The sequence below is a fragment of the Sceloporus occidentalis genome, unplaced genomic scaffold, assembly GCF_023333645.1.
Source record: "Sceloporus occidentalis isolate IW3139 unplaced genomic scaffold, rSceOcc1.0.p SCAF_204, whole genome shotgun sequence".
NCBI lineage: Eukaryota > Metazoa > Chordata > Lepidosauria > Squamata > Phrynosomatidae > Sceloporus > Sceloporus occidentalis.
In genome coordinates this window covers 333,754-357,528 of record NW_028317184.1, presented here as the reverse complement: position 1 = coordinate 357,528, position 23,775 = coordinate 333,754, and the positions used below count along the sequence as shown (strand labels likewise).

General features: G+C 40.9%; 1 protein-coding gene across 1 annotated transcript; it reads left to right on the top strand.

The window, feature by feature from the left end:
* Positions 1–22,380: 22,380 nt before the first annotated feature.
* On the top strand, positions 22,381–23,469 carry LOC149277976 (apelin receptor). The gene has a single exon (XM_089502525.1). It carries the CDS (start codon positions 22,381–22,383, stop codon positions 23,467–23,469), a length of 1,089 nt encoding a protein of 362 aa, XP_089358651.1.
* The last annotated feature ends 306 nt before the right edge of the window (positions 23,470–23,775 follow it).

The window sequence follows — 23,775 nt, the reverse complement described above, 5'->3', positions numbered from 1 at the left end:
TGCTCACACACATACAATTACACATCCATGCTCACACACATTACACGTACACACCCATGCTCACACACATTACACGTACACACCCATGCTCACACACACACACACAAGTACACATTCATGCTCACACACACATACACAAGTACACATCCATGCTCTCACACACAAGTACACATCCATGCTCACGCACAAGTACACATCCAGGCCCACACACACATACAATTACACATCTATACTCAGACACACACAAGTGTGTCATCTATACATCTATACTCAGACACACACAACGGCCATCCATGCTCACACACATTTTATCGCAGGGTCATGTGACATAATGTGACCCGATATGTTCTTGTCTCCCTGTGCTAGTTCCAGATAGTTTAGAAACGGCCATTCTAAACTATTAAGAACCAGTAGGAGGAGACATGAACAAGGAGTCACAGGGCCTAGAGGCACAGTCCTCTGTTACAGTGGCTTCCCTATTGCTATTACTTTTTGTCATTAACTGGTTTTGTAAGGGCAGTGTGAGGAGAAAGGAGATTATATCAGGAAAACATCTTCATGAAAATTTTAACACCTGTTACTAAAGATCTTTATGGGTAAAGTAGTTCCTAGGTTTTAACTTAACTGCCCTGAAAATGATTAAACCAATGGCAAAACAAAAAGTACAAGTTACAGGTACTTTGAATAAAAGAATTGAGACTAGAATAGAAACTAAAAGTTGTGAAGGTAACCGTTCCCTATTATCAATAACTGACTAGGATGCATACCTACACTTAGACACACTATTCAAATGCCCTAGTAGGCTCGGTCATCAAGATCTCTGATTCTTATTGCTACACTGCCTGACTGGTTACTTGGACACATGCACCATAGAAGACCTACCTGAGCTTTCTTTGAGGCATCATCTTAAACACGGTCTCTCCTAATAACCTACCTTTTAACTAAACCAAACATTGCCTTCCTTTCTGACCTCCATCTGTAGAGGTTCAATATTGGGGTTTCCAGTACATGTGCAATATGCTCATAAGAAAGTAACTCCACACTTGCAGGCAAGTAGTTGACTGGACACTTGGAACATGGTACAAGCTACAAATTGTACAGAGCTCTTAACACACTACGTCAGATGTGATCTCCATAAAAGAACCACCTGAACTGTCTTGGAGGCAGCATTAAATTAAATTTTGACCTCTCCACATTTCTTTTTCTTATCTCCTTTTTAATTACACATAATCTCACCTTTTCTTCTGACCCTCATCCCTGGAAGCTCAATATTGTGAATGACAGGGGTTTCCAGCACATGTGTATTATGCTCACAGAAAAATAATCTCACACCTGAAGGCAAAGAGTTCCATGCATTTCACCACCTGCCTCTTCCCTTTTTGTAGTATATAACAGTCCAGTCTTTAAGGCTACAAAAACCCACTGGACACTTTCCAAATGAAACTAAATGAAATATTCATCTCTGCTGCAAGAGCCAATGTAAATCGAAAAGTTCTGGAAAGATAAAAAAACAACTAACCATCTAACTGGGGAGAGAGAGAGTGACTTGTTTATTTTAGAGCTTAAATAGAAATAAAGTCAGTGATCAATGTGTCACTATCTATGAATGAGTCAAAGCTCTACACTTTAAGTGAAGACTGGACAGTCTCTTTTAGAGTTCAAGTTCACAGTAATTGGAGAGAGATGAAACAAGTTTGTGTTGGTATTTGTTGCTCCAATTTTGTTGCACACACAATATTATTCAACTTGAACACACTTCTATATATTGAAGATTGTTGATGCTCTGAGCAGCATCATTGTGCACCAACGGCTACATCTCTAGCTAGTGCTTGACAGAACAATAAGCTGCGTGTGTACAAGTCCCCACTGTACAAACAGAGATTTCTAACCACAGCCCCCAGTGACAAAGCATCCAGCGTCCCTGTGTGTCTGGGGCTTGTATGTTTGATAAGAGCTCACTCTTCTCCCAGCTGAGGTTTTCCTTTTCCTGCCAGAGAATCCCTGCAGCTGTCCGAGAATAACATTCATTTCCTTCCTGGAGATGGGGTCTGCAATTGCCAGACGCCCTAGCATGAGGATGAAGGGAAAGACAAAAGCAGACAGTACTGAAATCAAAAGCTGGCACTGCCCCAATTGTTAATGAACTGGTACTATTTCTGTGATGAAAGAAGAGGAGACAGGACGCATGCATACACAATGCCACAGTGTCGCAGCCCTGAGACTGAAAGCCAAAAAACGTGCCCAACTGACAAGGACGTAGGTCTCTGGTTGATTACGCATTCAGGGGGCAAAAAAAGAATTATCGTATTTGCTCGATTATAAGACGACCCCCCAAATCTGAATATTAATTTAGGAAAAAAAATAAAAAGCCTGAATATAAGACGACCCTATAGGAAAAAAGTTTTACCAGTAAATGTTAATTCATCTAAACTATTTTTTTTTAATAAAAAGTATGATTGAGAAAAATATTTTGGTTTTATTTCCTTCTATTTTCCAACCTGCCCCCAGTTATGCACATCTGCCCCAGAAATGCCTTATACCCCCTATATGCCACTGTGCCCCATGATATGCCTTTTAACCCTCTAAATGCCACTGTGCCCCATGATATGCCTTTTGACCACCTATGTGCCATTCTGCCTCCAGAAATGCCTTATACCTCTATATGCCACTCTGGCATTTAGAGGGTTTAAAGGCATATTATGGGGAACAGTGGCATATAGGGAGGTTTAAGGCATTCAGGAGGCAGAGTGGCGTATAGAGGGTTAAAAAGGCATTTCTGGAGGCAGAGTGGCATTAAGGGGGTTAAAAGGCATTTCACAGAGCACTCTGCCTCCAGAAATGCCTTATGCCCCCCATTTAACACTCCCCCGCCCCCCCCAAACTTCTTACCGGTGCTTCTGACTTCCCTGTCATGTAGCCGGGGCAGCGTGTAGATCCCTCGCACTTACGCTGCAGCCGGAAGGAGGTGTGGCTAGCAGCGGGGGTTGTCTGCGTCTATCGCTCAGACCTTCCCCGGCTGTCAGAGACCAGAGTTCCCCGCACCGCAAGGTCTGCGTGATGGACGCAGACAACCCCCGCTGCTAGCCACGCCTCCTTCCTGCTGCAGCAGAAGTTGTCTACGCGAATCGCGTAGACATCTACACGCTGCCCCAGCTACACACCGGGGACTCAGAAGTACCGGTAAGTGGGGCGGGGGGGGGGGACAGGAGGATCCAGGTCCCCTGCAGCTGCGGGGAATCTGGATCTTAGTCGTCTCATAGTCAGACCTATTTGAGGTCTGATTATAAGACGACCCCGATTATAAGACGAGGGGTAAAACCTTGTCTTATAATCGAGAAAATACGGTATTTTCATAAGGTTAAAGCAAGACAGACAAACCACCTAACAGGCCCAAGAGGTCTTGGTTCAAGTAAAGGCAAAGCCTTGCAGCTCTAGACAGCCTTGTAAAATAATGGTAAACAGAAAATTAAATAAAAATATGTATGCATGGTGATCTTAATGTATACAAATATCCCCATGTAAAAGTAACCAACATAAAAAATGTGGATGGTATTCCACCACAAGGCCGAAAAGTGACAATAAACCCAGAAACACGATCTTGAAAACTGGTGTCAAAGTTATGCATAGTTTTGTATTATAACAGTATAACTCCCAACTTAAGAGCCTTGCATCTTTTTAATTACATCAGCACTTACCTCACACTTAAAGTCATTTGGAAAAAAAAGTACAACCTTTTTCTATGGTTTTACATATCAAAACATAATTACATATCATCTGTTCCTTCCCAGGTCTAAAAATTAGGGAAATAAAACTCCTGGGAAGATTGACAACTAACTTGAATGTATTCTACTTTTGAATAATCTTTTTCACTGTAAGATGATGGATCTTCAAATTGTTTAAAGTGGTTTGGTGTTATAACCCTTCCCAGATTGATGTGCAGCAACAATTGCTTCTCTAATATGTCTATCCTCCTTGGTATTGTATTAGCACATATCTAAATGCTCTAAAATGGTTTTTATAGAGGTGGTCACTCTTGTTGATGATCAATTAATCAAGGTCATTTTATTAGCAGCATCTGTCTTCTACTTAGCATCCTATGTAAGCAGTAAGTGAACAAGGCCAGAACTATTCATGCATTGTCACACCATACACCAAGATAAGTGAACAGGGAATTGGATGAACAGTGCAGAGGCTCCGGTATAGGCAGGTGTACAATAGGCACTCAGTGTACATAGCGAAGCTCTGTAGGATAGCTGGACACCTGTATAGGTAAACTGCAGGTAGAATCCCTAGGTAGCTAAAAAAAAAGCTGTCAGAGGTTAATGCAGGGAGGATGGTAAGACACAGGCGTGTTTGGGTTCAATAAAAGAGTAATCACACAAGTCAGAGGTCAGTTCACGGAGCAAGTAGTCAGACAAGCCAGGTATGTTACACAGGTAGAACAATCAAAAACAGAATCACTAAGAGGAGACTAGTCAGGCAATACAGGGCACCTGTGCAGAGCAGTTCGGGATTTTTAAATCCAGCACCCAGCCTGCCCTGCCTCCTGCTGAAAGTCACGGACGTACCTACTGTTAATTCCAGCTGTCGAGAACGGTCAGTGAAGAATGGTCTTGATAAGGCATCATCTTTTCAATTATTTAATACAGGTCGATATGAAATGACAAAATGTACCGTATTTGCTCGATTATAAGACAAGGTTTTTTTCAGAGCAAATGCTCTGAAAAATACCCCTTGTCTTGTAATTGGGGTCATCTTCTATGAGGTCTGACTATTAGACTAAGATCCAGATCCCCCGCATCGCTGCACGGGACCTGGATCCTCCTGTATGGTAACCTCAGCTGCTGCAGGCGAAAGTGCCGGCAGCAGCCAAGGTTGCATACGCGCGTACCTTGCTACTCCCGGGATAGCCCACCCACTGCGGGCAAGCAGAGCCGGTTGGGAAGATTGCTCCAGAAGCAGGACCGGGACCTGGCGGTACTGTGCCGTCCCAAAGCAGATCCGGTAGACCTCTTCAATTTTTTAGAGGAGGCGGGGCCTAGCGGGGTCACACAGCGTAATGCCGTAATCCCGTAGGGGCTGCAGCAAGCGCCTGCTGAGGCATCGCGGTGAGTGAAGTGTCTGAGTGGGTGTATTAGTGTCTGGGTATCTAAGTGTCTCAGTGGATAGGTAAGTGTCTGGGTGGGTAGGTAAGTGTCTGGGTGGGTAGGTAAGTGTCTCAGTGGATAGGTAAGTGTCTGGGTGGGTAGGTAAGTGTCTCAGTGGGTAGGTAAGTGTCTGGGTGGGTAGGTAAGTGTCTCAGTGGGTAGGTAAGTATCTGGGTGGGTATATTAGTGTCTGGGTATGTAAGTGTGACCTTATATGCCACTCTGTCCCATGATATGCCTTTTAACCCACTTCAAAGAGAAGATCGAAACTATTAGAAAAGACCTCTCTTCCTTACAACTCCCTCCTACACCACTCACCACCACTCCCACTATACTAACTGCCATTTCCCCTACAACCGAAGAAGAGATAGCCACTCTTCTTTCTTCCTCTCACCCAACAACCTGTCCCCTCGACCCCATCTCTTCACACCTCACAAAGTCTCTATGTCCATCCCTTGGTCCATCACTTACCCACCTATTTAATCTTTCTCTATCATCTGGAACTGTACCATCTGCCTTCAAGCATGCGCTAATCACACCAATTCTAAAGAATCCTTCCTCAGATCCCGTCTGTTTGACTAACTACCGCCCTATCTCTCTGCTTCCTTTTACCTCTAAGCTGCTTGAACGGATTGTGTACAATCGCCTCACTAACTTCCTCTCCTCTAATTCCCTCCTTGACCCTCTACAGTCTGGTTTCAAACCCCTTCACGCTACTGAAACAGCTCTAACAAAAGTCTCCAATGACTTGCTCTCTGCCAAAGCAAAAGGTCACTACTCTATTCTAATACTACTGGATCTCTCTGCTGCTTTCGATACTGTTGATCACCACCTTCTTCTAGACTCACTTGCTTTTATAGGCATTCGAGATACATCTCTCTCCTGGATCTCCTCATATCTGTCTAACCGTTCCTTCTCTGTCAACTTCTCTGGCAAGACATCATCACCCCTTCCGCTTTCGGTTGGTGTCCCCCAAGGTTCAGTCCTTGGCCCTGTGCTGTTCTCTCTTTATACTTCCCCTCTTGGCAAACTAATCAACTCATTTGGCCTCCAGTATCACCTATATGCAGATGATACCCAAATCTACCTGTCTTCTCCTGATCTCTCTCCATCTCTCATGTCCCATATTACCAATTGCTTGTCTGCTATTTCCTCATGGATGTCACAACACTACCTGAAACTTAATCTTTCTAAAACTGAACTCATTATCTTCCCTCCCTCCATCTCCACTCTACTACCTGAATTCTCTATCATCATTAACAACACGACTATCTCTCCTACTAACCAGGCCCGATGCCTTGGGGTCATCCTTGACTCAAACCTCTCCTTCATCCCTCACATTCAGTCCCTCGCCAGATCCTGCCGCTTGCACCTAAAAAACATGTCTCGTATCTGCCCATTCCTTACCCAAGAATCCACAAAAACTCTGGTTCATTCACTTATCATTTCCCGTCTTGACTACTGCAACACTCTTCTGGTTGGCACTCCATTGTCTCGACTCTCTCCTCTACAGTCTATCCTAAATGCCGCTGCTAGGCTCATCTTCCTTGCACGTCGCTCCTCTTCTGCTTCCCCCCTCTGTGAAACCCTCCACTGGCTCCCAATTACCTTTAGAATTAAATTTAAGATCCTGGTACTGACATATAAGGCCATCCATAATACTGCTCCTCCGTACATTCTGACCTCATTAGCAAATACTCTCCTACTCGATCCCTACGTTCCTCCCATGGGCTAAGGCTCTCCTCCTCACTCATCACCTCTTCCTGTTCCCGTCTACAAGATTTCACTCGAGCTGCCCCATATCTCTGGAATCTACTCCCAAGGAACCTTCAGCATTCACCCTCCCTCCCGACACACAAGAAACATCTAAAAACCCACTTCTTCAGAGAAGCCTCATCATCTTAGCTGCTAGAACTTGTCATCGATACAACCACCACACTACCTCTCACCCTTTCTCTATGCCTTATGTTTGTCACCCCATTTCCCTCTAGATTGTAAGCTTGAAAGCAGGGCTCTCTCCACCAAATGTATCGGTTTGTCTTAGTCTGTCAATTCTTGTCTTGTCATATCCCTTGAATTTATGTATTGTATTAAGCGCTGCGTAAACTGCTGGCGCTATATAAATAAAAGATAATAATAATAATATGCCAGAGTGGCATATAGGGGGTTAAAAGGCATAACATGGGGCAGAGTGGCATATAGGAGGGTATGAGGCATGCCTTGGGGCAGATGTGCATAACTGGGGGCAGGTTGGTAAATAAAAGGAAATGAAAAACAAAAAATAGTTTACATGAATTAATATTTACTAGTAAAACTTTTTTCCTATAGGGTCGTCTTATAATCAGGCTTTTTCTTTTATTCCTAAATTAATATTCAGATTTTTGGGGGTCGTCTTATAATCAGGGTCATCTTATAATCGAGCAAATACGGTAATTGAAAAAGATTGCTTCCAACAGATGCCGCCATTCCTGAAGAGTCAAAATTATTTCTAGAAGTTCACGATTACCCACATCATAGTTTGTCTCAGGTGGCATGATTTTCTAAGAAATGTATGCATATGGATGAAGTTTGCCTTTGAATTCCTTCTGCTGAGACAACACTGCCCCCCACCAATCTCAGAGACATCATCCTCAACTACCAAGGGTTTGGAGACATCAGGATGAATCAAGACTGGTGCTGAGGCAAAAAAAACAGCTTGAGCTGAATGAAGGTGTGGACTGCTTCATCAGACCAGTGCTTTCAGTTGGCACCCTTTTTAGTCATGACAGAAAGCGGAGCCATGATCTTGGAAAAGTTTTTAATTTTCTATAGTAATTGGCAAAACCTAGAAAGCATTAAAAGGGGTTTTAGAACTTTGGGTTGAAGCCATTCCAAATTGGCTGATCGTTTCTTTGGGTCCATTTAAAAGCCAGTGGCCGAAATGATATATCCAAGGAAAGAAACACAAGGAACTTCAAATTGACATTTTTCCAGCTTAGCAAGGCAGTATCACGGAAAATGTTATTGATAATCTCTTGACATACAGCAGGCATGTTACACAGTCCAAAGGGTATCACTGTGTATTCATAATGACCCATACGTCTATTAAAGGCAGTCTTACATCCATCTTCTTTTTGGATGCATATTAATTTGTATTCAACTATGAGGTCCAGCCAGGTAAATGTAAGTGAAGGCTGGTGGTAGAATTAGTGTATGAGGGCGTTTATTGAATTGGTCGGCTTCAAAAATGTCCCAAATAGGACATAGGGGCAGGATGAGCAGATGTCCAAATTTAACATTGGAAAAATGAAATGTGCATGTCCTAAAATGTGGTCTTTTAACCCCCAAGCAACCTGACAAACCTATGTAAAGGTACTAAATGAAGAGGTTACATTTAACTTTTAGGATTTATTTAATTATTTTGTAGCAACTTATAAACACACAGAAAAATGCACCACAATTATGCTTAAGATTTGCAGATGTGCAATGATCTATTTATGTTCATTAATCTATGAGTTTACAGTGTTGTATGTTAAAGCCTATGCAGCTGCTGCATACGTTTAATATGTTTATACAGGTGTTTAAAAAACAAATGAACTTTGCCACTGTACAGCAGACAAATAGACAATGCATAAACTGAGTTTTTTCTGACAGGTAATTCATATAATAATAAAGAATACTGCAAAGCAAAGTATATACAGGCATAAAATGTGTGTGCAGTCAACAATAAATCAGCACTCATCAAAAATCACAAATATCAAAGTACAAACCAAGCATTCATAGGCATTGTAGAACACACTTATTATATTTTATTTATATAACACCAATAATTTACGTAGCGCTAACTTATAGTACATACAATAAAAGGGTAGACAAAACTAGAATTGACAAAAACAAACAGATGTATTAAGTAGAGGGCCCTTCTCACAAGCTTACACTTAAAAAAACATTCTTCATCAACAGTAAAGAAAATGGCAAAAAGTTAAACAGTTCCAAGGACATAAAAAAAAATCAACACTTTACAGTAGCCACGTCCTGTAGTTGACTCTACAAGCTTCCGAAATACTTACAGTATTTGATACATTCAGCACTAGCACCATGGGGGTAATTTGTGACTAACATGACATCCTGCCCTTCATTGTTTGCACAGGCATGACATAACTACATATCAACTTGTCACGATTTCTGTAATTAACTACACCTAGACTTTTTGCATCATTTAATAATGTTTGTCTGATAACAAAGGCACTTTTACCTATTGTGTAATACACCCTAAATCCCTCTAGATTGTAAGCTCGTTGGAACAGGGCCCTCCTCACCTGTTGTCAAATTGTTATGTTACATACTACTTGTTGTGTCCTGTCCACCCATTGTACAACGCTACCGAATTTCATAGGGCTATATAAAACAATAAATAATAGTAATAATTACACTTTCCATATTGCACATGTTTCATGTAACTGTAAGGGAGTTTCACTTCCAGAGTGAAAAACACTATCAAAGTTATTCTTTTTATCTATACATTAACATCGTATACTTGGAGGTCCTAAAGGTCCAGGATATAAGTATATCTCAAGGTATATCCTGGACCTTCAGGACCTCCAAGTATACGATGATCGTTCAGTAGAGGAAAGAAGACATACTCTAAATATTTGTTTTAATTTCGGTTCATGAACTTAATCTTTTATCTGAATAAACGGAAGTCTTTAAATATATTTAAGGTCTTGGAGGTCCAGGATTTATTTACCTTGACAAGCCTATACTATCTTCTCCTTTGTGAGTGTAACACATTTTTTATTAGATTGCACTAAGCCCACTTTATCACTGTTTTGATATATGTGGAAAGGGAAACCACATTCACAAGGTGCAGCTGGTGTTGTGGATAGGTGCTGGGAGAGCCACTTTTGGTGATATGGCATATTGTGTATATGTGTTTTAACCCCTTAATGACAATTGACGGTCCAGGCACCTCACCTAAAAACAAAAGGTTAATGACAATTGACGTGCCAGGACCGTCATGACTTCAAACGGGGTCGCTTTTTGCACCCAAAGAGCTTAGGAGGCGATCAACGAATGGTACAAAAAATAAAATCAGCCATTGTCACGAAGGGGTTAATGGATGACTACCTTCAAATTAGGGCAACAGCCTTCCAGTAAACCTAAATATATTTCGCTTATAATCAGTATTAACAGTACAGTTGATTTTCTTGTAACAAGTGAGTCAAACGTCCGCTATACATATGACTTAGTGGCAGCCAGTGACTAAAAGCTTTGTTTTTTGTTTTCAATGTTTCAGTGCTCTGTAGTAAGTACAAATTATTATGTATTGTACTACTTATCAGCTTTGTAAACTGGCAGGTAAAAGAAGAGGAAGAAGCAAGGCTGTAACTATTAAGCCAGAGGTCAACACATTTGGTTTGGATCTAGGCACCAGCAAAAATAGGTTTTTGTTTTTCCAATCATGTTTCTATTTTCATATAGTTCGGGCATATCTTCCTGCTCATTTCTGTCTAAGGTGATGCTCTACTATATATCCCCTTAAAACATATACCATATTGGCTCGGATATAGGCCGCCCCCGTATATAGGCCGCACCCTAAAAGTTTGGTGCTTTTTTAAAGAAAAAGTTTTTTTCTTTAAAAAAGCACCAAAAAAACATGCAGCCACTCTGTCCTCCCTCCCCGAGATATGCTACCACTGTCCTCCCTGCCCGAGATATGCTGCCACTGTCCTCCCTCCCCGAGATATGCTACCACTGTCCTCCTCCCTGCCCGAGATATGCTGCCACTGTCCTCCCTGCCCGAGATATGCTGCCACTGTCCTCCCTCCCCGAGATATGCTGCCACTGTCCTCCCTCCCCGAGATATGCTACCACTGTCCTCCTCCCTGCCCGAGATATGCTACCACTGTCCTCCTCACTTACCGGAGCAGACTCCCGGGTGTCTTGCGGGGCCGGCGGGGGACATTTACGCAATACGCGTATACAACTTCCGGTGCCGGCCCCGCAAGACACCCGGGAGTCTGCTCTGGTAAGTCGGGGGGGGGGGGGGGCAGAGGTAAAACGCATCGTGCGGACGGTCCGCACGATGCACTTAGACAACCTCTTGTGCCGGCACCCCCCCCCCGTGGGAAGTGCTGGCAGGGGAGGCTGTCTGAGCGTATCGGGGATTAGGATGCAGGTCCCCTGCACCGCTGCGGGGGATCTGTATCCAAACCCCGCTGCCTGCCCGGCGCCCGGGACTGCATGTCCCGGGCGTCGGGCGCTAGACCCCGAATATAGGCCGCACCCCCACTTTAAAAACTTAAAGTGGGGGAAAAAAGTGCGGCCTATATTCGAGCCAATACGGTATATATTTCACAATTAAAATGTCCTATTCTAAAGAAGATTATATATATAATAAATAACAGAAAACATTTTTCGTTAAATATTTGGAAAATATATATATTAATGATAACTAATACATTAATTTATTGGTAAATCAAGTTAATAATTGATAACTCTTACATTGCTAAATTGATAAATACATTAAATAATTGTAGAAAAATCTAGTAAGAGTTAATTTACTAAAGTTGATAAATGTATCAGTACATTATTAGACAAAATGCAAGCAACCTGAATAGACACGTTGCGGAATGGAGCTCATCGTGTCTGTCACTTGAATGCATCACATGTTGCTGTGTGACCCTGTGCAGTGGGCATCCATCAAGCACTCTACTGCTTGTCCTCTCCACCCCCCTGGTACCACTAACCCTACGCTCACCCCTGACACACACACACTTACCACATACACACATGCTAACACCAAATACTGAGACGGACAATACCTCCCCCCCCTTTCACCCTGTGGCTGCCTGCCTTCTACCCTGCATTACGTGATTCCACAGGGCGCCTAGTGGCATCCGCTTCACAGAGTCCCCACAGCCAGGGGGTATATTCCCAACACCAACCCAGGCACGTTTTTACCCCCATGTCCTGCATATCTGGGTGCCAGGAAGTGATTTCTAGTTGTCATGGCTTAAGCAATAGCTCACTTTGATGTTGGAACACTCTGTTATAGGTGCAGCAGAAGTCACTCAACCCAGTTTGAAATATACTTTTACAGTGCATCTGAGGTTCACCTTACATCTTTAGCCCTGCAAAGTATCAGTGACTATTTGTGCCATACATGTACTCCTTTCTGACATTGAAGGATACACTGAAGGCTCAAAAGCAAGGTCAGTGGCGGATTGCTGTGGCTATTAAACTAATTCTAGTAAGAAGAGAAGTACCAAGAAAGCAAAAAAGGTCCAAGACCGGTAATTGGACAGGTCTGGATTAACAACAATTAAAACAAGACAAGACCAGGCAGAAGTCAGACTAGGTCATAAGAGCCAGCAGCGTGAGCAAACAAAATACCAGGAATAAGGTGGAAGTGCAGAAAAATACTGGCACCAACTAGTATCTATTGCATGAGTCACACTATTCTGCTTGAAAGAGCTGGCAAGACTAGTGTTGCTACTCACATACTACTATGTCAGCACCGAACAATTAACATGCTCCTACATGTGTATGCTTAGAGGGAGAGGTGTTTTCAAGCGGTGCCATCTTGGGTGAGATTTGGGCCTGAACTGCATCAAAGTGGGCTAGGATTAAGAAAGAATTGAAATGAAAGACTGAAAATAATTAGGGGGCTCTTACAAAATATAATGAGACCAGCTCTTTTGAGTCAGTGTTATTACCTTTCAAAGTCTGAGGCCTATGAATACACTATATAATGTCCAATCACTATATGCTGTCCATACATTAATACAAATATTTAATGAGAATGATGACATTAATGCTGCCTTAAAGTGGATGCCTCCCATTTCCCAAAGCTATACAGTTGTATATACTAAATAAACACATGTAATTGTGTTTATGTTTTAAAATAGGCAATGTATACGCAGAAGTAACTCACGAAGATTGAACAAAAGGAGGGACGATCTTAGCTTCCTGCTCCAAGAATCTGCAATATAATGTCTCCAAATTAAGTTATTGGTTCGTAACTTTTAAATAAGTAAGTAAAATTGAATAATCAAAAAAAGGCTGAAAACTAAGGATGAAGTGTTAGTGCAACTACTAGCACAGCTTCTGTTTGCCCTGTGTCCCATTATGTTTAAAGACAGCCCTCAGTAAAAGCTAATAGCCATTGATAACATCCAGTTAAAAACAACCTATTGTTTTTACCTCAAATTATCTTAAATAACTGTCCAAAGGTTACAATACAGCTGTGTTCATCTGATATGTACTACAATACATCAAGATTTTTGTTGATCTCTGATGGAACTTGTGAGGTTTGAGCACAGTTAGTAATGTGTAGATGTGCAGGAGAAGCAGTGTGGTTGAACTCTCATGCATTAAAAAGGGTTAAACGTTAAGCTGCACAGTTTAATTAGTCCCTCTAAAGGAAGGGTTTTCTATGGTTTTAATGTAGTATTTTCTGTGCGGCCGTACCGATAGTTCTATGAGGTTTAGTCAGGTTGTGTATTTTGGTTACACTTTTGAGGCCAGTTAAGGTTTAGTCAGGTCACTGAATCAAGCCTGCACATTTATCTCAATTAACCTTGTTTTTTTTTCATCACTAAACATAATTCCTCCCCATGTTCCCGTCCATTTAAACAACCTCATCGCCCTGTTTTATGGACGTGCTCTGTGAGACACATAACAATGTTTTATAAAGCAAAATGCTTTGGATACGTGTGTGCTATAGTGTTCATTGTATTGCATATGCCTCATGCCGTTTTACGTATGGTTATTTCTATCAGGTATCGGGTTAGGTTAAAAGTGTGAGGATCACCGACACTATCCAACACAAGACACATAACTTTTCCAATTCTTACAATATCATTCACTAATTGTGAATCCGTGACCACGCATAAAATAAGATGTTTAATAAAGAGTTAAGATAAAGCAACTAATGTTCTTTAAGTATCCGGCAGGTATACAAAACTAAAGGCACTTAGCCTGGGTGTGATCGCACATTGCTTCCTGTTTTTCCTCTACCTTTCCCTTCTCAGATTAACAAAATGACCCTGTAAGCAGCAGAGGAACCCAAAAGGACTGATTGGTGTTTTTTCAGTAAGGGTCCTCTGACCCTCTTAAGACAATGGCAGGAAACAACTTAGAGACAGGCTGATGTTTTCCCCAAATGTATATATATTTTTCTTTCATTCTGTTCTTTTTTTATCTCAAGTTTTCTTTCCTGGTCTCTTCTCCAGTGAATCACTGCTGCCCTTCAAATACAAGATTCAAATTAAGACTCATGTTATTGTCTTGATTTTTAAAGTGGCCTTGCAAATTTACAGAAAAAAAAGTGCTCATTATTTAATTTAACACTATTAATTTATGTATCAAAGAAAAAAAATGTGAAGGTTGTGATAAAAGGGAGATTTCAATAAGTTGTGAAACCTTGAAATACAGTGTTCATTTTACTAAAGAGAATTAATAAATTCTATCTGTTAAAAGCACAGAAATTGTGCTGAATCTGCTTCTATAATACATGCAAACTTCCAACGATCTAAAGGATTGTAAGTAGTTGCTAAATGGAACCCGCCTCTACTTGTCTATCTTTTCCACCAATATGAAATAGAGCATGGGTTTTACTCACCCTGAAGTCTGATGAGCATTTCATAGGTTCTCATTCTTTAATTACACTTACTATCTTTTATTTATATAGTTCCAATAATTTACGCGCCGCTTCTTACGTTCAAAGGGTATGACAAAACTTAAACTGACAAAAATGAACTGTTACAACTGTTAGGAAAAGAGGCGATAAGATTACAATCTGCATTTAATAAGAATCCGAAATTATGTTCCTACATTTGATTGCAAGTTTAATAATATGCAAATGAAACACCTCTGCACCATAAAAAACAGATACATAGAATTTGATGGCACATAAGAACCATTTGGCCATCATCTAGTCTAAGATTCGGATAGTTTTATGCCTATCCGATGTATTTTTACATTCCTTTACTGCATTGGCCTCTACCACTTAAGGGAGGATGTTATCTACCACCCTCTCAGTAAAGCAAAAATTGAATTGGGATCTATGAAATGTATTATACCAGTTATTGGTGTGTGTATATATATATATATATATATATATATATATATATATATATATATACACATATATATATATATATATATAGTTTTATGATTAGCGAACAGGTGAAATAACGGAACAGCACATCTAGTAATCTATGTGGTTCGCTGCACAAGGACTGACCTAGGGCAGGATCCCTAACTGGCCAAAATTTTTACAGACAGCGTCATCGCCCTCCACTAACATGCAAAATTACTAAGACAGAATGGTTACTATCCCCCCATCTGTAGTGATCTTGAAGACCCTCAACACATTTTTGCTGCAATTTGAAAGAAGTGCAACAAACTCTTTTTGCAAAGATGCTCAAAGCCATGCATTGTATAACCTAAAACGAATGCGGCTCTCACAAAGGAGAGTCTGCACTGAACTAAATAACATGCTTTCTGCCAGGATCGCTTGACAAGTCCAGTTGAGTCCCACCTATGTTAAAATGTTACGGTGAGAATTGTTGGGTTATTATAAAATAAATATCAAACTTTGTAAAATTAAACTTGTGAATAGCGCCCCCTAGTGTTACACACACAAAGGAAGTTATCAGTAATTATTGGTTATTTTATTTTTTTTGTCTGTCTGCACATGTTTTACGTACATTCCATATCTCTAATCAGAGATAATATAAAATGAAATCAAGCAAAATGTATATCATTCTTTTGGGTTCCTATTTCTGGATCATCCTTAATACGCAGGCAGACAATCTAGTATGTGGCATATTTAGAGCAAGCATATTGATAAATATCATTTGAGGGAAAAAAATACTGGCTTGTAATTTCTCCAAAAAGCCCCTTTATGTAAGTCAGACTGGTGCTGAAGAAGTTAAGTTTGAAGGAACACTAAGCCATCTGCTTATGGATTGTCAACTAATCCCTCATAAGGGCAGACCCCAAAAATGTTTTATTTATTTATTTTGCAACTTGTTAAGCAAGTGAATTCACCAGATGGTTTCCTGGCCAGTTTAGTTAAACTAGAGGTTTAAATTCCACTTTGAGTCACTCTGATGTCTTTTACCTCTGGCACTCTCCCCGTCTGGCCCTTGAAATCTGCACCTAAGGCTTGTCCAAAGTAATAAAGATACCTTCCCAAGGCAACCATCTGTTAACATTGCTCTCCTTACTGTATATAGTGCATGCCGTGGGCTATGTTTAAAAAAGAAAGGAGGTCCTCAATAATTTACCAGCTTAATACCATGGTGCAAAATAAAAGCTTATTTCAAGAGAATTTCACTGTTTTCTGAGAGTAATAAAGATGCATAAGAGTAAAATTTATATATTTTCTACTAAATGTTATATGCCAGACAGCACTGTGCAAAAGTTGGCAAATGATATAACATATAATATTGATCATCATCCCATCCCATGAAACTTACATTGTTATGCTATCACGGTTCAGTTGAGAGATGGATGTTGTGGGATACTGGTTAGTGTGCTTTCAGTTATCCTCGGCTGAAACAAAACCATACTTGTTTATCTTCCTGCCGTCACACATGTGCAAGTCTGTCGGCGCGTGGCCTCCACATCCCCAGTAGTTCCGAGTATGTTACATCTCCTGCACCCAAAAAAAAAACAGTGGTTAAGACCATTGCCATACTGAGAGCTAAATATGGCACTGGCACTCAAAATACAAGAGTAAGGGAGTTATGTGCATTGTGACTTGGTATTTACACCAGTGCGCATGCACACACATACCGGTAATTCTTTTAAGTATCTGGACACCTACCTGTTGCCTGCCCTTCGTATAAAGAGAGCCCTTGCAGTACGGTAAACAGTTTATCATAAAGATGTACAATATATATTTGGGAATGACAAGAGGCATAAGAGCTTAGTTTTGAAGCTGTAGTTCCTGTCTAGGTCCCCCAGTAATTCTGACTGATGAGCCCCACTGAAACCAATTACTGGCTCTTCTGAAGAACTTGTGGAGGATACGGCCCTTTGCCAAAGATGTGAGGCAGCTGGAACAAGACAGGCACAAGAAGAAGTGATGAGAGGCAAGGACCAGCAGGTTAGTAACTGTGTGGACTGTCCTCATCCAACAATAACCAGCGCATAACACCAGTAGACAGAACCTTACACAATGGGCTACTACAGCTCTACAACTGTTAGGCAACATGTACTGCAGCCTGTGCCTATGTAGCTACTAACAATGTCACTGGACTACAATCCCCGTAGTGAACAAGGAGTGACAGGGGCTGTAGTGCTTGTGCAGCTGACAAAGCCGTTACAGTAATATTATGTCAAGAAGAAAAATGATTGCTCCAGAACATATCATCATTGTTCAGGGAAACGGCTCTTTCAATAGTACCAGTAGACATGAAGCAATAAATAAATGATGAATCAGACATATGGCCAAGCCTAACTATTGAAATTTTTACTTGGAAGTACAGTGACCAGATGGTTCCTTTACCCAGGACACTTATGAAAAATGTATCATAGATGACAGCCTCGTAATATATATTTTCTAAAAGCATCCCTATAGTTAAAGGAGCTATCTGTGACCCTATCATGAACCACCATGACATAGTATAGTCTAGTTAAAAAATAAAATGAATGGGTTAAAAACAAGCTACAATACAGTGAAATATTACATCATCTAAAAGACAAAGGTGCTCCAGAGAGAGAATATTTAAGGAACACTCTGGCTAGGATCCTCTCTAAACAATCAATGCATATTTTAGCATGTGCATTGTTCAAAAATGAAAAAAAAAATCTACCTACATTAGGGAGAAGCTGCAGCTTCCCACCTCCTACATTACGCACTACTTGAAGCAGCCAATCAGTGACAGGAAAGCCCTGCTATTGAACTGAATGGGAGGGCTTTCCGCTCATGCACACAGGGGTTTTATTGGACCACTTGCCCAGCCTCCGCCTAGAAGGTGTTGACGGAACACATGGAAAGTAGCTTCCAAGCTGTATGCCCTGCCTGAGGGCTACCAAGCTGTGTGCCCTGCCACTCTGGTTTCCCCTGTCTCGCTGAAGTTCCCCTGTCCTCGCTGAAGTTCCCCTGTCCTTGCTGAGGTTCCCCTTTATTCTTTGATTCCATTCCTGCTTTGTCTGTTGTGTGCCTGTCTGTACCTACATATCCGTCTTGCTGCATCAAGGGGTACAGGCAAAGCCCCTAGTATCCCCTGCAACTGGGTGCCTACCCGACCTGCTTGCCCGGGTCCTGACAGTTATACTGCTGATTGTTGATGATTGGTTCCTACAGGCCTTATAAGGGTGGGTTAGAAGAGGTGAACTTCATGATAGGAAATTAGTTAGATAACACTGGCTTTGTCACACATTGAGACAAGAGATTTCATTCTCTTAGGGATGACCCGTTAAATTAAGTATACCACCAATTATACTGAATGACAACAAAACAATAACAAAAGGTGGAGCTTCAATTTACTTATGTTAAAAGTTGAGATGGCATTTCATATTTGGTCATCTCTAACCCAATTTTAATTATACACTAATGAATGCACTATATATGGACATATATTTAAAAAAATACATTCTAATAATGTAATATTGCAATAAATCTTACATTATTACATTTCTCCATCTGTTGACAGCAGACACATAGATGAATGGGGGCTAAACAGCTGTTCATATGATAGAATCATGTAAAAGTATTAGGGCTGCCACAACTAATCGATAAAATCGATAATAATCGATAATAAAAATAATTGCCAACGAATTTCATTATCGATTAGTTGAATCGATTTTTATTGATTTTAAAATGAGGGTTTTTTTCAGAGCACCATAAAAGCGTGTCAGTGTGCTGCGAACGAGTCTATGAGGGCACTATGGCATATCTTGGGGGTATAAGGCATATCTGGGGAGGACGGAGTGACATATCTGGGGTATAAGCCATATCAGGGGGCACAGTGGCATATCAGGGGGTATAAGGCATATAGGGTATATAAGGCATATGTGGGAGGGGCGGAGTGGCATATCTGGGGGTATGTGACATCTGGACGTAGTGTGGCAAGCCTGGGCTCAGATGTGCATAACTGGGGGGGCATGTTGGGAAATAAAAACAAGAAATGCATTTTTATCAAAGTTTTTTTTTATTCTGCCGTTTGTTTTTAACATCCAGTTATTTTAAATAAATGAAAAAGTTACATTTATTTTTTTATCCGATTAATCAAAAAAATAATTGGCCAACTAATCGATTATGAAAATAATCGTTAGTTGCAGCCCTAAAAAGTATATATCAATTTTTGTTCCTCTTATGCTTCCTCTGGGAAAATTTGGGTTGATCCTATAACTCACAACACTATTAAATCTTGCAGTTTCAGGAAGAGCTTGATGGTCTCTAAAGCTCGTCCCCAAAATGGAATGTTGGTCCAATAACAAAAAGGTATTAATTCATACTACAATATTCATTTCTGTTGTAGTTTCAGTTTCTCTATGGATCGGAGAGTGATACTTTTGGGGAGCTGAGGATACGGATTGCTAAAGAGTCTCACACCCTAAGAAGACAAAAACTGTTAAAACTTTTTATGCTAGTAAATTTCCAATCTAGCAGCCGATACTCCAGGTAGATCCACAATAGACTTCAAAGCCATGTCTGGGCAGAACATTTTCCTTCCAAAGAGAGTCTTTCAGAGTCAATAAAGTCATTTCACACCTCCTAATCCCAAACAGAAGCTGGATCCTTTGGGAAAGTATGGCTTTTCAGGCTGCAGGCCATCTACACTGAAAGGCCCTGTTAAGGGTATATAAAAGAAAGCGAGGTGTGAAAATATACACGTCCAGGCTTGCTCTAGGTCCAGGTCCTAAATGCATTATGTTTTTTTAAACTAGACTGATTTAATCCCCGCTATATTATATTGTTACTAAAACCATGAAAATCCTGTTCCTTAAACCTAATTTATAAATGAATGAGTGTGACAGCAATCTAATTGAACATTTTTCAACAATGTGACTTTGGATTTAATACAAAGCTGCCTCGTGTATCTGTTCACACATATAGTGAAGTGTGTAAACCGCATTCTTTATTCATGGACCTGCAGATAATGGTTATTACGTTTCTTATGGAAGCAGAGGTATAACATAGGCCCCTCCGGATCATGGAGTTCCCAGGTCTTAGACCCCCACTCAACAGCTTCTTGGTGCACAAGTGAGCCCTTTGAAGCTGCCACTAATGACATCTGCTGCTGAAGACATCCTTAATTCTTTATTACCATGCAAAGGGATTTGCTATCTTATCACTGCTTTTACGCAAACTTGGCACCATTCATTTGTCTGCTGCATGATATAGCAACACAGATGAGGGCAAAGATATTTCACATGTTCAGCTGCATATTCCCAGAGTCAGTAATTCAGATCCAAATAGAGTTGAGGTTCCTCAACACAGCTTGTGATATGATGTTCTGTTAGACTGCTTAGTGTGTTTAGTGTGTATTTGTGTATCTATTAGAGGGCTTCACTACATGAGTTATGGGTGAATTGCAGTGCAATGACAAGTTTCATTTAGGCTAAATAACTCCGCATAATGCTGGGTCAGCTTGGCCATTTTTGAAGGCAAACACAGCAAGGCTGCCCTGCATAATGCATATTTAATGCAGTGAGATAAACAATTTATCTTTGTTTAGTTTCATGTAGAACGCATCTACTTGAGCCAATTTGTGTTTAAAATGTGTACCACCATAGAGGTATGTCCTATTTGCCACTGTCAGTCTGTGAATCTACATCTGTTTTGTGTACTGGTTGTTTTTATCAGTGGGTACCTGAATCAGCAGGATACAACTGAACGCAGTTGTGATTATTTATGTATTTCAGATTATATTCCTTAAATTGCGGTAAACACAAAATCATTGAATTTAACGTAAAATAAGAACTATTTAGTTCTTGCGTAAAGACCTCTGCTGTAAATATCTAAAGACCTTGTCAGTAGGATACTATTATTCATGGTTTAATTCATTTACTGTGTTAACCTCTAACACTTCTGCTGGGACACTGTTCCACTCGTCTACCACTCTCTCAGTCAAGTTACACTTTCTTACATGACATAAGCCTCTGAACCTTGTAATTGTGTGATGGTGTTACTGTGTATCGATCTATGTATCACTAGGCGGATGAATCAATATACTTTTTTGTGTATAAATATGTTGGTGTGTATCCACATTGCTGTACTATGTCTGTGCATCATTGTATACAGTCAATTTAACTACATTGCATATTAGGGCATCTATGGTGGACAGAAAATGCAACGGGACAGTTAACAGAAAGATGCCTACTAAGCAAAACACTTGAAAACAATATCTAGGGTAATCTGAAATTGAAGTAAAACAACAAGACAAAGACATCGAGGAGAGAGGAAGTGGAACAGAAAGCGAGACATGAGAGTGTGAAACAGGGAGACAGAGTGTGTTTGTGTGAGACATCTAGAGAGACAGTAAAGCATAACACAAGTGAGACATAGTGACTGAGAAAGACAGCTTGTGAGAAACCACCATTGTGCAAGAGACATATAAAGTGGGGTTTAGCGATAACAGTAGATCTTTGTGAATTTGTGCTAGAGGTAGCAGGAGATACAGTGAGGTGACATGAGGGCAAATGTATGACAATGCACACATCAAATTGCTACACCTCAAGTCTATTACTTAAAGTGTATGAAAAGTCACTCAGATGTATACTATAACTGACAATTTACACTGGCAAATACACACCAAATTATATAATACTGATCATAATAATCTATATACAAAGAATGCATATACACATCATACATACCACAAACCCACACACATATGTATATTAAATAATAATATTAGCATATTAGTATTGTATAGTTAGTTATGTGTCAGTTATCTACATGCACACATGGTAAAGTAGCAGGGGGTGTAGAGTGTAGGGGTGGGGATTTAGCCAGTCCCAGTGTGAGGGGGTGGTGGCACAGGGAATGGATTGGGAGGAGCTGCCAAGATATGGATAGGCTCCTGATTGAAGTCAGTGGGTGGTCTTTTCCCTTTAATTCATCTTTCTAAGGGGGTGGGGAATTCAGGGGATTCTTAAAAGAACCTGAGTGAAGGCAGTTTTCATATCTCACATCCCAGCAGACACACTGCAAGGATAGTCCACTCTGCTTGTTCAGCTGAAGAACACTCTGCTTCCAGGACTACTGGCACTTTTCTGCTAGACCACTATGTCTTCAAACATGGTAACAATTCCAACCACAATCGCTTATGAATATTATGATTACGCAAATGATTCAGAACAATGTGACGAATCTGATTGGGACTTGTCCTACTCCCTTTTACCTGTTTTTTATATGCTGGTGTTTGTTTTGGGACTGTCTGGAAATGGAGTGGTCATATTCACAGTGTGGAGAGCCAAACCCAAAAGGAGATCTGCAGATACCTACATAGGAAATCTTGCCCTGGCTGACCTGGCATTTGTGGTGACCCTGCCTTTGTGGGCCACATACACTGCCCTAGGATTCCACTGGCCTTTTGGCTCTGCTCTCTGCAAGATCAGCAGCTACCTGGTACTGCTAAATATGTTCGCCAGTGTCTTCTGCCTCAGCTGCCTCAGCTTTGACCGGTACCTGGCTATTGTTCACTCACTATCAAGTGCCAGACTGCGCTCTCGCTCCTCTATGATGATATCACTGGCTGTCATCTGGCTCCTCTCAGGACTCCTTGCACTGCCAAGCTTGATTCTGCGTGATACACGTGTGCAAGACAACTACACCCTCTGCGACCTCGATTTCAGCGGCGTATCCAGCAAGGAGAATGAAGATTTTTGGATTGGAGGGCTCAGCATCCTTACCACAGTTCCAGGCTTCCTGCTTCCTCTGCTACTCATGACCATCTTCTACTGCTTCATTGGAGGCAAAGTGACCATGCATTTCCAGAATCTAAAGAAGGAGGAACAGAAGAAGAAGCGCCTTCTAAAAATCATCATTACCCTGGTTGTGGTATTTGCCATCTGTTGGTTGCCGTTTCATGTTCTCAAAACCATCCATTTTTTAGACCTAATGGGCTACCTGAAACTCTCCTGCTCAATGCAGAACACAGTTGTCAGCCTGCACCCGTATGCTACTTGCCTAGCATACATCAACAGCTGCCTCAATCCTTTCCTCTATGCTTTCTTTGACCTCAGATTTCGCTCACAATGTTTTTTTTTTTTTGGACTTCAAAAAACTGTCCACGGACAAATCAGCAACACCTCCTCAAGCCTAAGTGCCCAAACCCAAAAATCTGAACTTCATTCTCTCGCAACTAAAGTTTAAATGGGAAGGGATCTGGTGAGATGGGAGAGAAATGCTGTGTTTAAGACTGTGGGGTTCATTGAACTTTATCTCTTAGTGCTGGAATGGAACGGTCCTTTCCTGATAGCGGGGGAAAACTTTAAAAGCTGCTGAATCTTCACACTGGAGCCTGTAAGCTTTCCAAACTTCTGTCTGCCTTGACCTAGACTTACCAGACATACTTACTGACTCCTGGACATTATCCTACTCAATCCCTCTCTATAGTACAAGAGAGCTGGTTGGATAGAGTGGACATTTAATTGGGGCATGTTGACTTTTAACATAATC